We start from the raw sequence: 14,341 nt of genomic DNA on the forward strand, positions 1-14,341 counted from the left end.
ACTTTACAAATAAGAAATATGTAATATAAAAACTCATAAGCATGTATTTCCTACAAATAATTCATCTGTGGAATTTTATATATAAATATAAATGTATATTATATTTATGTTATATTAGAAATCTTCTATCTTTTCTTGTCTATCATAATCATAATACGCAGGTTTTGAATCCCAGACAATCAGGCATTGCATGTAGTTTTGTTTGTTTTTGTTTTGTTTTTTCCATTTTTCCTGTCCATCGAAGATAATTACTCTGGAAGAATAAATAAAAGGGGAAAAAGTTACCTGTTTGACCAATCAAATTAAAAATGGCAAATTCAACAAATAGCATGAGGTTAATTATAAGAGTTCTATCACATAATTTATTTTTAACCAACTTCTGAACAAACAAATGCTAAAGGATTAAACATTATTAGAAAAAATTTAAAAGATTACACTGTAGAGAAGTTTTTAAATGGCAAATTGAAAAGTCATTTATAGTTTACTGTGCCTATGATCTAGTTTGCAATATTGAAAAATATTTTCCAACTCAATTTTATTATATGCAGCTATATGACTACCATCATTAATAAATATATTATTTATATTTATCTAATACATTAAATTTTTGCTATTTCTCTGTCTCTCCCTTTCATCCTTAAACTATTTTATACTCACTGTGATATGATGGATTCTGTTTTCCTGGCTACTCTTTAGGTTCACTCTCACTTTCAAGTTGCCTATATGTTTCAAAATAAATATAATCACTTAAAATTATATTTTCTTTGTTCTACAAAACTCTGTATACACTATCAATATTGAAACAGCTTTAACTTCCTATTTAGGATCTGAGACCAGCCACTACTTGAGAATATCTTGCCGCTGAGAACACCTCTCAACTAGTAATCAAGACTAACATGAGAAAAAACACAGTAATATGTTTACCTAAAAATGATTTCATAATTTTCATATTCATAACATTAGCTAAATAGACTTAACCTTTCTTGTGATTCATCTTCTGCCATATTTATTTCTATTAATTTTACTAGCTTTTTCCCTCAAAGATATTTGATATCAGTTTTTCCACAATAAAGTCATCCAACATACGAATATTCCTTTAATGTTGAATTATGTTAACTATTTCACACACTCATATTATTTCAGCAATTTTACATAAACTTTTCAAAACATTTCTATGAAATGTATTCCCTCTTAACTGATATTATCTTATCAACTTTAAATATTTTAATAAAATTTACTTTATGTTAAATAAAATGAATAGCACAGATATAAAATTCAAAAGCAGAAATTATTTTATAGTAATTTCCTTGAAAAAAAGTAAACCAATTTTAATATTATTTTTATTTTTGAAGCATATTTTCAGATGCTTCTAAGGTTTTTTTGTTTGGTTTTTGTTTTTTATTTTTTAAAGATTTATTTATTTTTTTGACAGAGAGAGACACAGCGAGAGAGGGAACAGAAGTGGCGGGCAGTGGGAGAGGGAGAAGCAGGCTTCCTGTTTTTGTTTTTGTTTTTTTTAAAGATTTTATTTATTTATTTGACAGAGAGAGACACAGCCAGAGAGGGAACACAAGTTGGGGGAGTGGGAGAGGGAGAAGCAGGCTTCCCCTGAGCAGAGAGGCCTATGCGGGGCTTGATCCCAGGAGGCTGGGATCATAACCTGAGCTGAAGGCAGACGCTTAATGACTGAGCCACACAGGTGCCCCAATGCTTCTAAGGTTTTTTAATGAAAAACTATTTATTTTATTTTTTTCTGAAGATTAGTTTGACTATAATCTATATTTTTCAGTCTATTATTTATTGACTTTTAATCTTCTCTACCTCTAGTTGCTTAAGTTATTTAACTGCCTAAAAGAATATTTTTTAGATTTCTCTGCTTTCTTTTAATAAAATAATATTCAAAAAATACTTTGAAATACATAAATATTAAAGAATAAAGTAATAATGTTTATACATATTTAATAATTAAGATAAAAAATAAAAGGAGGTAGATAAACATTAACTAGAAATCATTTCCACTTAATTTTACCCCAACAGAGTTCAGGTTGTTATAAGATTAAAATTACTGACTTTTGAAAAAATTCTGTTTGTTATACATTATACATTATACTAATTATTAATATATTAAGTATTATATTTTAATATAAATATAAATTTTAATTCTGAATTATTAGTTACATCATGATAGTGTTATTTATTAATAAGTCATATATATGCCAACAAATTATAAAAGTAATGAATCTTAAATATGAAATCAATATACTCATCGCTTGTATACTCCTCAGTTCTCCATTTTTTTCTTTGGAAATAAACTTTCACCAGTGTGATAATCAGTACACAGAGAATAATAATAAAAGGAATGAGTAAGAAAAATGGCCATCTTGTAGGTTTGGAATGGTAAACATTCTCAATGTAGCTTCTTTCTAAGAGAGAAAACATCAATGATTTAAAAGCAATTACCAGGAATATAATAAAGACATTTCTACATTTTAATATGACTATTAGCATAAAAATTTTAACTCTTTTATAATTTTATAATTCACGTTTTTAAATGAAGTAGATAAGTTACAGCATAAGTGCCCTCCAAAATATTTCTAACTTCCATAATAGTCCTTTGCTTTGTTATTGAGGACCTTTTATTTCATAGTTTCTTTTCAGGACAGTTTGATAATATAGATGAAAAGAAAGTGTGACCCCTGTAAAGAACAATTTTTCTCAATACCTTATTTTTAGTAAGAAATACTGTACATGTTGTAAAATTTTCATGAGGTCCAAAGTACCTTTCATTGATTGCATTGATATGTATTTTCATGTCTTATCTAAGAAATTATTGCTTATTCCAAGGTCATGTGGAAATTGCTTCTTTCAAGAAGATATATAGTTTTAATTTATATGTTCAGATTTACGATTTACTTCATATAAACTGTTAAGTAAGTTGAGATTTTAAGGGTCATTTGATTTTATTTGGATATTCAATTGCTATGGTACAATGTTTTGAACTGATTTTCCTCCTTCATCGAAATATCTGTATTTTTCTTGAAAAATTGATTAGCCATATAACAATGGGTATATTTACCAGTGCCACACTGTCTTCATTAATGTAACTATATGCTAAATCTATAATATAGTAAATTCAATATAAGGCAAGTGGGCTAAGACATCCTTCTTTGTTGTTCTTTTCAGGTTTTTTTGGGGGGAGGGCTATTCTGAGCACTTTTACAAATATTTTAGAATCAAGTTGTTAATATATAAAAAGTTACATGCTTTTATGATTGGATTTTTTAATCTATAAATTTTGTTACAATTGACATCTTAGCAATAATAAACCTTCTAATAGGTAATTATGGCATATTTCTCCACTTATTTTTGTTTAACATCTGTTTGCATTTCTGTTTTAGTTTCAGTGTAAAAGTATTAGACATACTTTGTTAAATTTTTTCCTAAAATTTATATTTTAATAGTATTGTAAATGGTACTAATTTTAAGTTGATTTCCTTTTACTGCTGCTATTATATAGCAATATTACTGACTTTTGTTTTTGTTTGTTTCAAGTTTTTACTTAAAGTTTAGTTAGCTAATATAGAGTGTAATAGTGGTTTCAGGAGTAGAATTTTGTGATTCATCAATTACATATAATACCCAGTGCTCAACACAAGTGCCATCCTAAATACCCATCACCCATTTAGACCATCCCCCATGCACCTTCCCTCCAGCAAACCCTCAGTTTTTGCTCTATAGTTAAGAATCTTTAAAAAAAAAAAAAGAGTCTCTTAGGGTTTGCCTTCTTCTATTTTTCCCCCTTCCCCTATGTTCTTTTGTTTCTTAAATTCAACATATGAGTAAATCATATGGTATTTGTCTTTCTCTAATTTATTTCACTTAGTATTACACACTCTAGCTCCATCCTCCATCCACATCATTGCAAATGACAAGATTTCATCCTTTTTTATGGCTGAGTAATATTTCGTTATATCTATATCATCTACCTATCTATATCTATCCTTTTCGAAAAGGAATAGTCATTTTTTACAACTGAATAGCTTTATCAGCCTTGCTTCTTGCCCATACATAATTGGGACTCAAATAGCTTATGTACTATCTTGATTACTTTTAGTTGAGTTGATACAGTTCCTTTAAAATGTGTGGGTTTATTGTGTGTCAAATAAAAAATACACCCCATTAATCAAAGACCATGTCCACAAATCATTTTGAGATAAGCCTTTTTCTATACTGGACCTTGGTGAGGCTGCTATGGGATAACTGATTTAAGATTCTTCATAGCCTTATTGTTTGAAAGATTTTAGAAGCATTCTACTACAACACTTAGAAGACGTTTTGCATAGATTAAGATGTATAAAATGCATCACTACTTTTCTGAGTTTTTTTTTTAAAAAAAGGGTCTTACAGTCACATGCTTGATTTAATTTTTAACTGAGGTCAAATTTTATTGTTCAATACCTCAAATTTAGTTTTTAACCATTTTTTACAATAAGAATGTTTTGCTGGAAGAGAGTCTAGGGATAAGAATGTTTTATTTTCAAACTAAATAAAAATGAAACCCCAAAACCCCCAAATCCTGTCTTTTGTATTTGATCTACATTTTACTTGAGAACTGAAATATTTTTCATTAATTATTTCTGTCTTCTCATGTTTTATCATAGGTTACTTAAATCACCTACTAGAAATCTTTACAATCTACCTGGAAATCTTGCTGACCAGAACCAACAAATTCTATTTTCCACATTACCACCGGCAGCAGTGATGACAAACAATTTACCACTTCATAATAAATGTCCTTATTTCTCCAACTTCTAATAACATGTTTTTAAGCTGTCTTTGGATTGCTCACCAACAGTATTCTCAAGACAATTTCAACAATATACTAAAAGCCTTCAACAATTTCTTAGAGGTCTTTCTACCTTCTGTGCACCATTCAGTTCCAAAGCTAATGCCACATCTTAGATTCTTTTTATATAAATATACCATCTGATTACTAAGTTGTTTTCTATTATATATATATGTATATATATATGTATGTATTTATGTATATGTATATATATGTATATATATATGTACATATATATATAATAGAATACACACAAACAAAAATGTTTTCATATATATTTATATATATATATATATATATATATATATATATATATATATATATATGAGAGAGAGAGAGATGTAAGATGTGCAGGAAACTGCTCCCAAATGTAGTAATTTATATTTTTAAGATTTTATTTATTTATTTGTCAGAGAGAGAGAGCACAAGCAGGGGGAGTGGCAGGCAGAGGGAGAAGTAGGCAGAGGGAGAAGCAGGCTCCCACTGAGCAAGGAACCCTATGCGGACTTGATCATGACCTGAGCCAAAGGCAGACTGAGCTACCTAGGCATCCCCAAATATAGTAATTTAAAACAATCATTTAATTTTGTTCATTTTGTGTGTCATGAATTTGGGAATTTGTATTTTGTGTCTCAGTGTATTCAAATTTCAAATAAGGAAGACGATTTTCAACAGAATGAGTGTTGCAATAATAGGAGTTGCAAGAATTAGTATTCTAAAAGACTCAGTCAGAATCTCACTTCTATACATTTTATTGATCAATTACATCACTAAGGTCAACTTGAAATGATATGTGTGTGCTCAAAATCTGCTTTAGTTATCATAAATTTAGGTTTTTATATAAAGTCTGGCCCCAAGCATCATTGGATATGCTGGATTACTCTAAAACCCATCACTCTTTGGACAAAAAATTGTAGGAAGCTACTTTGGACTTCTAGTTATATTTGGCCAATAGGAATAATTAGATAACATTTGGAGGGTCAGAATAATGAAATATTCATTGTATTTATCCCCTTGCCTCTGCAGCATCTCCCATAGTGGCTGCATATGCTCTATGCCTTCACCTCATGCTGGTCAGTACCTCTCCCTATGATTTAGATCCTGTTATGTAGCCCTGACCATACAGGTCAGGTCATGAAGGTGCCTCAGATTCTGGTTCTAGTAATACCACCTCTTTTCATTGTCCTTCTAGACCTAAGAAGTGGTAGTGGATTCCTGTGTTGCCTCAAGATTCTCTGATTGGCTTTCAACTCTGCCATTATGTGTTAGCTGATGCCTTATATTGAATTCCTTCTGTGTGAAAGACTAAAGTGATTTCTATTTTACTGCCTGGACCTTTACTGATATTTCTTATTTATAATATATATTACATATATTATATTACTCTCTACAGTAAAACATAAACTAGCTTTATATGTCTTATTATTTGATGCCCATACATAATCTAAATATAGATTGATAACAAATAAATAAGAGGTTATTTATTTTATTAAATTTAATAAATTAAAATATTGTTTTAGTTACGTTTTTGATTTGCTATTAATACTTACCAGAACTGGCTAAGCCAGCTACAGGTGGAAAATTGCCACTGTCAATACTCCCACCAATCCATGCATCATCACTAGTTTGGCAATTAGGAGGTAAATATGAGGGGTTACAATGACAGTTCTTTTTATTATTGCATATCTGAAACCAGGAGAAATATCACCTTATGAGATAGGTAGCTATAATTATTTGTTTTCCAGTAGAATTTTAAAATAATACTTGGGTCAAATAAGGCAAATCTTCTTATGTGTTCTATGAGTATATAAATGTGTGTGTGTGTATGTGTGTGTGTGTTGTTATGTGCTTGCTTTGTAGGATTATTCTCAATGATTTCTATCCTCACATCATATTACTGGTACTTACACCCTGTTCATTGCATTTTCTTGGAGTACAATCATAATTCAAGTATGCAGCATCTACACATTCTTTATTCCTGCAAACCTAAAATGAAAGTAAGCCAAAATAAATTAACTGAAATAACATCTGTATTTTACATTTCACTAAAAGAATTCTATATTATTCTGACATAAGAGATATCCATTTAGCAATAAGTGTTAATACACTAAGTGATTAATTTATAGTGTTACTATGTTTCCAGCACTAGATGGGACTCTGATTATCTGATGGTAAAGAAAACAACAAAAGTATCTTCCCTTCTTATACTGGGATAAAAAGTACAGACATGAAATAAATAACAGTGAAGATAAACATGTCGCAAATACTATAATAAAGTTTAATGAAAGAATAAAGTACAGGGAATTTATCTGATATGTGAGAACAGTTTTAACCTTCTTATCAAGTCTGGATGTTGAACAGGACTTAGTCAAGAATAGAAATGAGGGGTGCCTAAGTAGCACAGTTGGTTAAGTGTCTGACTCTTGGTTTCAGCTCAGGTTTGGTCTCAAGGTTGTGATATCAAGCCCTGCATCAGGATTCATGCTCAGTGTGGAGTCTGCTTGAATTTCTCTCCCTCTGCTCCTCCCCCTAAAATAAACAAATAAGTAAATAAATCCTTAAAAAAGAATGGAAATGAGAGAAAAAATACTTATAGGAAAAGAAATAACATTTAAAGTGACTCTACACTGAAAGATAGTATAGAAATTTGAGAAATACTGACAGCAGCATAGCTGCTACACAGAGAAGAACAATCATTAATTCACTAATTGAGTCCTATAATGTGCCTGCCCTGAAAACACCAGTGAACTAAAAAAAAAAAAGCTCATATTGTTCATATTGCAATGAAAGATACAGAAATACACAAGTAAAAAGGCCAGATGTGATGTGATAAAAATTGTTATGGCAGAATTGTGTGGGGCCCTACACTCTTAAGCAGAAAGTCAGCCTATAACTTACAAGCAATTGGTTGTATTTCGAGATTTTATTGGAAGATGGAAAATTGATAAAAGTAGGTTTTAGAAAAGAGGATTGAAAGGGCAAGAGAATTTGTACAGATGAATTAAGATACCATTATAGTAGTAGAGGAAAATGATAACCATAGAGTGAAACTGAGTGGCTGCAGTGTAAGGAAGATCCATGGTTGTATTTGAAATATAGTTTAGAAGTTTAATCCACTGAATTATAATTATGGATTTTATACAGAGGATAAAAAAAAAACCAGATCAATGACACCAAGGTTTCTGGCTTATCTAACACTTGGTGGTGGTACAACCAAATGAGGTAAGGAAAGTTAAGCAGAAAGCTCAAAGTATAGAAATTATTTTTTTGAAAATTCTTTCCACTTCTTTCAACTATGCTTCATATTTTTTTTTTAAAAAAATTAAAAATTTACTGCCCTCATGGAAAAGCTCTGAGTGACATGGTAAACCAAAGAACATGTAATTGGATATATTGTTTTTATAAAAATGTTTTCTAAATAATATTGTCAGTATTTCTTTGGGATTATTTCCTCTTAAAAATATATGATCATCATATACTATTTTTTAAGATTTTATTTATTTGTTTGTTTTAGAGAGAGAGAGCAGGGGAAAGGGCAGAGAGGGAGAGAGAGGGACAAGACTCCACACTCAGTGTAGAGCCCAAGATGGGGCCAATCTCATGATTCTGAAATCATGACCTGAGCTGAAACCAAGAGTCAGATGCTTAACTGACTGCGCCACTGAGGCGCTCCCATAATATACTAATTGTTAAAGCCAGAGAATGAGTCTGCTCAAATAGGTTTTGCTAAACATTACTATATATGGAAAAATATATCACTAAAGGTGTTTGATAACTTTGGCAACCCATACCTCTGTTTAAGACTAAGAAGGAAATATACTGATGATAAATACATGGCCAGGTTATTCTGAGGGGTTGTGGTAATGGCATAAAAGTTCTAGCTCTAGATATAGAGTAGTGTTGCTATAGTTAGAAATATATGTGTTCTGTTAAAATGATGCCTTAACATCTAGCTAGCACTTGACAGAGAAGTTAAATATATAATTTGCAGAGCTGTTGTCCAGAAGATGAACTTAACTCTCAGAGCCATTAAATAAATTCTATGAACCAGAGAGAAAAAAGTTGAGAAGAGATTGTTGGTATTATGAGTATTCTGTTTGTGCAATGGATTTTGTTTTCTCTTGCTTGAACATGATTATTTCAGTTGTGCAATGCAGAAAGGCTAGGGGAAAACACTATCAAAAGTGGGAAGCTAGCTACAAAACCACGGAAGTTATTTATCACCATATAATAACAATATAAAGAAAACAGTGGTTCTTCATCAAAGTCTTTGAAACATATCTTTAAAAATTTGGCTGGAGATAAGAAAAATGATGCAGCTTCCTATTCCTTTCACTATGGTAGAATTAGATTCTGTAGAAATCTTCTTGTATAGAGAAATTAAAATAAGGAATAAAATGAATTATGTACACATATTCTTTAAAAAGAACACATGGCTGTACCAGAGACAAAGTAAAAATTATTTTTAGGTTCACGGAATATGAGACAATGTGATTCCACAAAACTAACCAAAAATTAAAGCCAGTATTCCTTCACTGGCCATCAGTGACCAAGCACATAGGCTTTAAATGATCATGTTTACCCTACACCAGAGACAGAATGACAAGAAGATTTGACCAAATACTGAAAAAATAATCTGGAGAGTGGCATCAATAAAATGGTGCACTAAGAAGTCCCAAGCTCTTGTTCTCCATTGGAGATATTTTGAAGAAAAAGAAGGAGGAGGAGAAGAAGAAGAAGAACTAGAAGAAGAGCTAGAAGAAAGAAAGAAAGAAAGAAAGAAAGAAAGAAAGAAAGAAAGAAAGAAAGAAAGAAAGAAAGAAAGAAAGAAAGAAAGAAAGAAAGAAAGAAAGAAAGAAAGAAAGAAAGAAAGAAAGAAAGAAAGAGAAAAAGAAAGAAAACCTGGCTAAAATAAGCAATTGGAACTCTAGAAAGTCAATGGTCTACAGCAACCGAGAAAATGCCCAATCAAGAAATAGCCACATTCAAAATGGTAGAAAAATGTGTGGCATTTTTTATCAAATTTGCCCCACTCCTTCCCCGGCATAGCACAGTCTTTGTCTGGAGAAGGAAACTACAGAGTTCACAGTTCCCTTGAACTGAAGGGAGCAGAAGAAATCTTATTTTCAATATTACTATTTGCCTGGGAGCTGCCTGAAGGACTGGTCTCTGTTTCACCTAACTTGAATCTCATATAGGGAAAAGCAATGAACACTGCTCAGGAAAGCTTCAAGGAGTTGCAGACAGACACCTGGGGCAAAAGATTATGGGTAAAGACATACAATAGCCATCTAAAGCCCCAGGGAGAGGCTGGCATGAGACTATTTGGAAAAATAAGACATTTGAAAGCATCCATGTATGTGAGAAATCAAGAAAGCCACAGGGAGACCCAGGAAAGATGCATAATCACAAAAGTTCTGAGAACACAAGCCTTCTTTCTCCTCAGGGTGACCCCAAGGCTCAGAGCACACCCAACTGCCCCAGCACAGAGCCAGTCTGCAAACACTAGAAGTGTCTGTTTTTTCAAATGTCCAGTTTCAACAAAAAATCAAAAGGTAGAAAAAGAAACAGGAAAACATGCCCCATTCCAAGGAAGAAAATGAAGTGATAGAATGTTATTTTTAAATAACCATATTACAGGGGTCCCTGGGTGGCTGAATTGGTTAAGCATCTGACTCTTGATTTAGGCTCAGGTCATAATTTCAGGGTTGTGAGATTAAGCCCTACATCAGGCTCCACATTCAGAGTGGAGCTTGCTTAAAATTCTCTCTCTCTCTCCCTCTCCCTCTGCCCTTCCCCACCACTTGCACTCTATCTCTCTCTAAAAAAAATAAAATAAAATAACCATGCTAAATATGCTGAAAAGCTAAATAAAAACTTGGATTAAGAATGAAAGAAAATCAGAAAAATTATATATGAACAAAAAGAGAATATTAACAGAGATAGCAATTATAAATAGCAACCCAAAAATTATATGCTGAAACATATAACAACTAAATTTAAAAATTCACTATATGGGGGGCGCCTGGGTGGCTCAGTTGGTTAAGCGGCTGCCTTCAGCTCAGGTCATGATCCTGGAGTCCCTGGATCGAGTCCCGCATCGGGCTCCCTGCTCGGCAGGGAGTCTGCTTCTCCCTCTGACCCTCCCCACTCTCATGTGCTCTCTCTCATTCTCTCTCTCTCAAATAAATAAATAAAATCTTCAAAAAAAAATTCACTATATGGGTTCAACAACAAATTTTGGTTTACAGAAGAAAGAATCAGTGATTTGAAGATAGGGCATTTTAAATTTTGGAATCTTAGATGCATAAAGAAAAAAAGGACAAAGAAAAATGAACAAAGCCAAAGGGACTATGAAATACCATCAGGCAAATCAAAATACATATTATGGGAGATCATGAAGTTGTTGAGGAAAAAAAGGGGGGGCAGGGAGATTATTTGAAGAAATGATGGCTGAAAATGCTCCATGTTTGAAGAATAACATGGATCTACAAATCTTAGGAGACTAATGAATTCCAATAAGACAAATGCAAACAGACTCACACCAAAACACATTACAATCAAACTCAAATGACAATGAAAAAAGAGAATTTTAAAAACAGCAAATGAAAAATGAATCACCATATACAAGGGATCCTTAACAAGAATACAGCAGATTCTTCAGTAAAAACCTTTGAGGCCAGAAGGTAGTGTGCTGATATGTTGGAATTACTAAATGGAAAAAAAAAAAAAAAAAGCCCTGACTACTGAGAATTCTATATCCAACAAAACTGTCCTGAATTTGATGGGGAAATTAATACATTTTCAGATTAAAAAGGAACAAATTTTTAAAAATTGAGGGAATTTAATACCATTAAGACCTAGCTGACAAAAAAATACTAAAGGGAATCCTTCAGGATAAATAAAAGGTTGCTAGTCTGTAACTAGAGTTTATATAGAGAAATAAAGATCTCTGGTAAAGTTAAATAAATGGTGAAAGTATAAAGATTTGTATTATTGTAATTTTCACTTATAACTCAATTTTGAAAATTTCTGTGAGATTTAAAAGATAAATGCACAAAATTAAATAATTATAAATCTATGTTAATAGATACACACTATATAAAATGTAATTTTTGACATCAAAAACAAATGTGGAAGGCAGAGCTGTACAAGAGTGGAGGTTTGTGTGTACTTGAAGTTAATTTGGTGTCAATACAAATTAGATTGTTATAAGTTTAGGAAGTTACATATAATCCCATGGTAACCACAAAGAAAATATCTATAGAATACACACAAAAGAAAATGAGAAGAGAATCAAAATGTGTCACTACAAAGGGCACCTGGGTGGCTCAGTTGTTAAGCGTCTGCCTTCGGCTCAGGTCATGATCCCAGGGTCCTGGGATCGAGTCCTGCATCGGGCTCCCTGCTCGGCAAGAAGCCTGCTTCTCCCTCTCCCATTCCCCCTGCTTGTGTTCCTGCTCTCGCTATCTCTCTGTCAAATAAATAAATAAAATCTTAAAAAAAAAAAATGTGTCACTACAAAACATGAACTAAACAAAACTGAAAGTGGTAATGGGGAAATGAGGTACAAAAAAGCTACAGGAAATAAAATAAAAAAATAATAAGATAGCAAAAGTAAGTCCTTCTCTATCTGTAATTACATTAATGTTAATGGATTAAATTTCCCAATCAAATACCATGGATTGGCAGAATGGATAACATTGCTCAACCATATGCTAAAAGAGACTCTCTGCAAGAAACGCACTTGATAGCCAATGACACAAATATGTTGATATTGAAAGGATGGAAAAATATATTACATGTAAATAGTAACAAAAGGGAATGGAAATGGCTGTAATAATATCAGACAAAATAGATCTTAAATCAACTACCATTACAAGAAAAATAAAAGTATATTCTAGATTAATAAGTGATCCATTTACCAGAAAACATACAAATTATAAACATGTATGTACCAACCATCAAAGCTCCAAAATATATGACACGAACAGACAGAATTGCTGGGAGATATAGACAGGTTCTACAATAATAGCCTTCAATACCCCACCTTTGAAAATAATGGGACAGAAGATCAATAAGAAAATAGAGGATTTAAACAACACTATATACCAATTAGACCTAATAGACATATATAGAATGGTGCCTGACAACAGCAAAATACACATTTGTCTCAACTGCATATGGACATTGCATATATTAGTCCACATTTTAGTCACAAAAAATTCTTAATAAATTTAGAAATTTGAAATCATAAAAAGTATGTTTTCTGATTAAAGTGAAACTACAAATTAAAGCAGAAGGAACACTGGAAAATTGACAAATATGTGGAAATTATCACATATTAAATAAAAAATTGGTCAACAGGTGGCCATTGGCAAGATGGCGGAGGAGTAGGAGACCTGGATTTCGTCTCCTCTCAGGAATTCAGCTGGATAGGGATCAAACCATTCTGAACACCTACAAACCCAACAGGAGATCGAAGAAAGGAATAGCAACAACTCTCTGAACAGAAAAGCGACCACTTTCTGGAAGGTAGGATGTGCGGAGAAGTGAATCCGAGGCGATATTCAGGAGGATAGATGGCGGGGGAGGGGCCTCCATTGGCCGCTTCTGGCAAGTGATAGAGCCGTGGAGCACAAAATCGGAACTTTTAAAAGTCTGCTCCGCGGAGGGACGTCACTCTGGTGGCTAAGCAGGGGGTGGAACCCTCCGGGACAGTGTGGTCTCAGGACCCTCGGGGTCACAGAAAGATTGGGGGTGCCTGAGTGTGGCAGAGCTCCCAGGTAACGGAGCAGGGAAGCTGGCTAAAGAGATGGAGACCAGGCGCGGGCTCTCAGCTCAGGGTTGCCATAAACTGTGATCCGCAGCACAGTCGGGCCACTGCTCCTCCAGCAGGGACCCAACAGGCGGTAGATCCAGGGAGACTCACCTTCCTCCCCCTTCCTCCCCTGGGAGGAGCTGCTCAGGAGTGCACTGCAGGGATCTGCTGGGTTTGGAGACTCCACCTGGGTTTGGGTGCCAGAGATAGAAACGCGCGGTCACAGGCCGGGTGAGCACGGAGTGCGGCCAGAGACTGGGGAGACGGGAGTGAGACTGCTTTTCTCTGGGGGCTCACTGAGGAGCGGGCCCGAGTTCTCAGCTCCTCCAGGGCGGAGATTGGGAGGCCGCCATTTTCACTCTCCGCCTCCAAAGCTGTACGGAAAGATCGCAGGGAACAAAAGCTCCAGAGAGCAACCCGAGCAGATTACTTAGCCCGGAGGGCAAGGGCAGGGCAATTCCACCTCCGGCAAAGACATTTGGAAACCATAGCAATAGGCCCTTCCCCCAGAAGATCAGGGAGAACAGCCAGCCAAGACCAAGTTTACCAATCAATGAGAACGGCAGAACTCCAGCACTAGGGGAATACTGCACATAGAATTCATGGCTTTTTTACCATGATTCTTTAGTTTTTCAAAGTTAATTTTTTTTAACTATCTTTTTTCTTTTTTCTTT

At 33.6% G+C, this 14,341-nt stretch overlaps 1 protein-coding gene across 1 annotated transcript in view; it reads right to left on the minus strand.

Moving 5' to 3' along the window:
- Positions 1-685: 685 nt before the first annotated feature.
- Positions 686-14,341, minus strand: part of ADAM2 (ADAM metallopeptidase domain 2) — a 166,026-nt gene continuing 152,370 nt past the window's right edge. The window contains exons 17-20 of the mRNA XM_064583829.1: positions 6,755-6,832; positions 6,403-6,532; positions 2,264-2,423; positions 686-719 (exon numbers count right to left, since the gene is read on the minus strand). Of these exons, the coding sequence (XP_064439899.1) occupies positions 686-719; positions 2,264-2,423; positions 6,403-6,532; positions 6,755-6,832 (402 nt within the window). The remainder of the gene's footprint in view (positions 720-2,263; positions 2,424-6,402; positions 6,533-6,754; positions 6,833-14,341) is intronic.

The sequence above is a fragment of the Mirounga angustirostris genome, unplaced genomic scaffold (assembly GCF_029215605.1).
Source record: "Mirounga angustirostris isolate CCGP_5_RB_7025 unplaced genomic scaffold, mMirAng1.0.hap1 SCAF_2, whole genome shotgun sequence".
In the NCBI taxonomy this organism is placed as follows: domain Eukaryota; kingdom Metazoa; phylum Chordata; class Mammalia; order Carnivora; family Phocidae; genus Mirounga; species Mirounga angustirostris.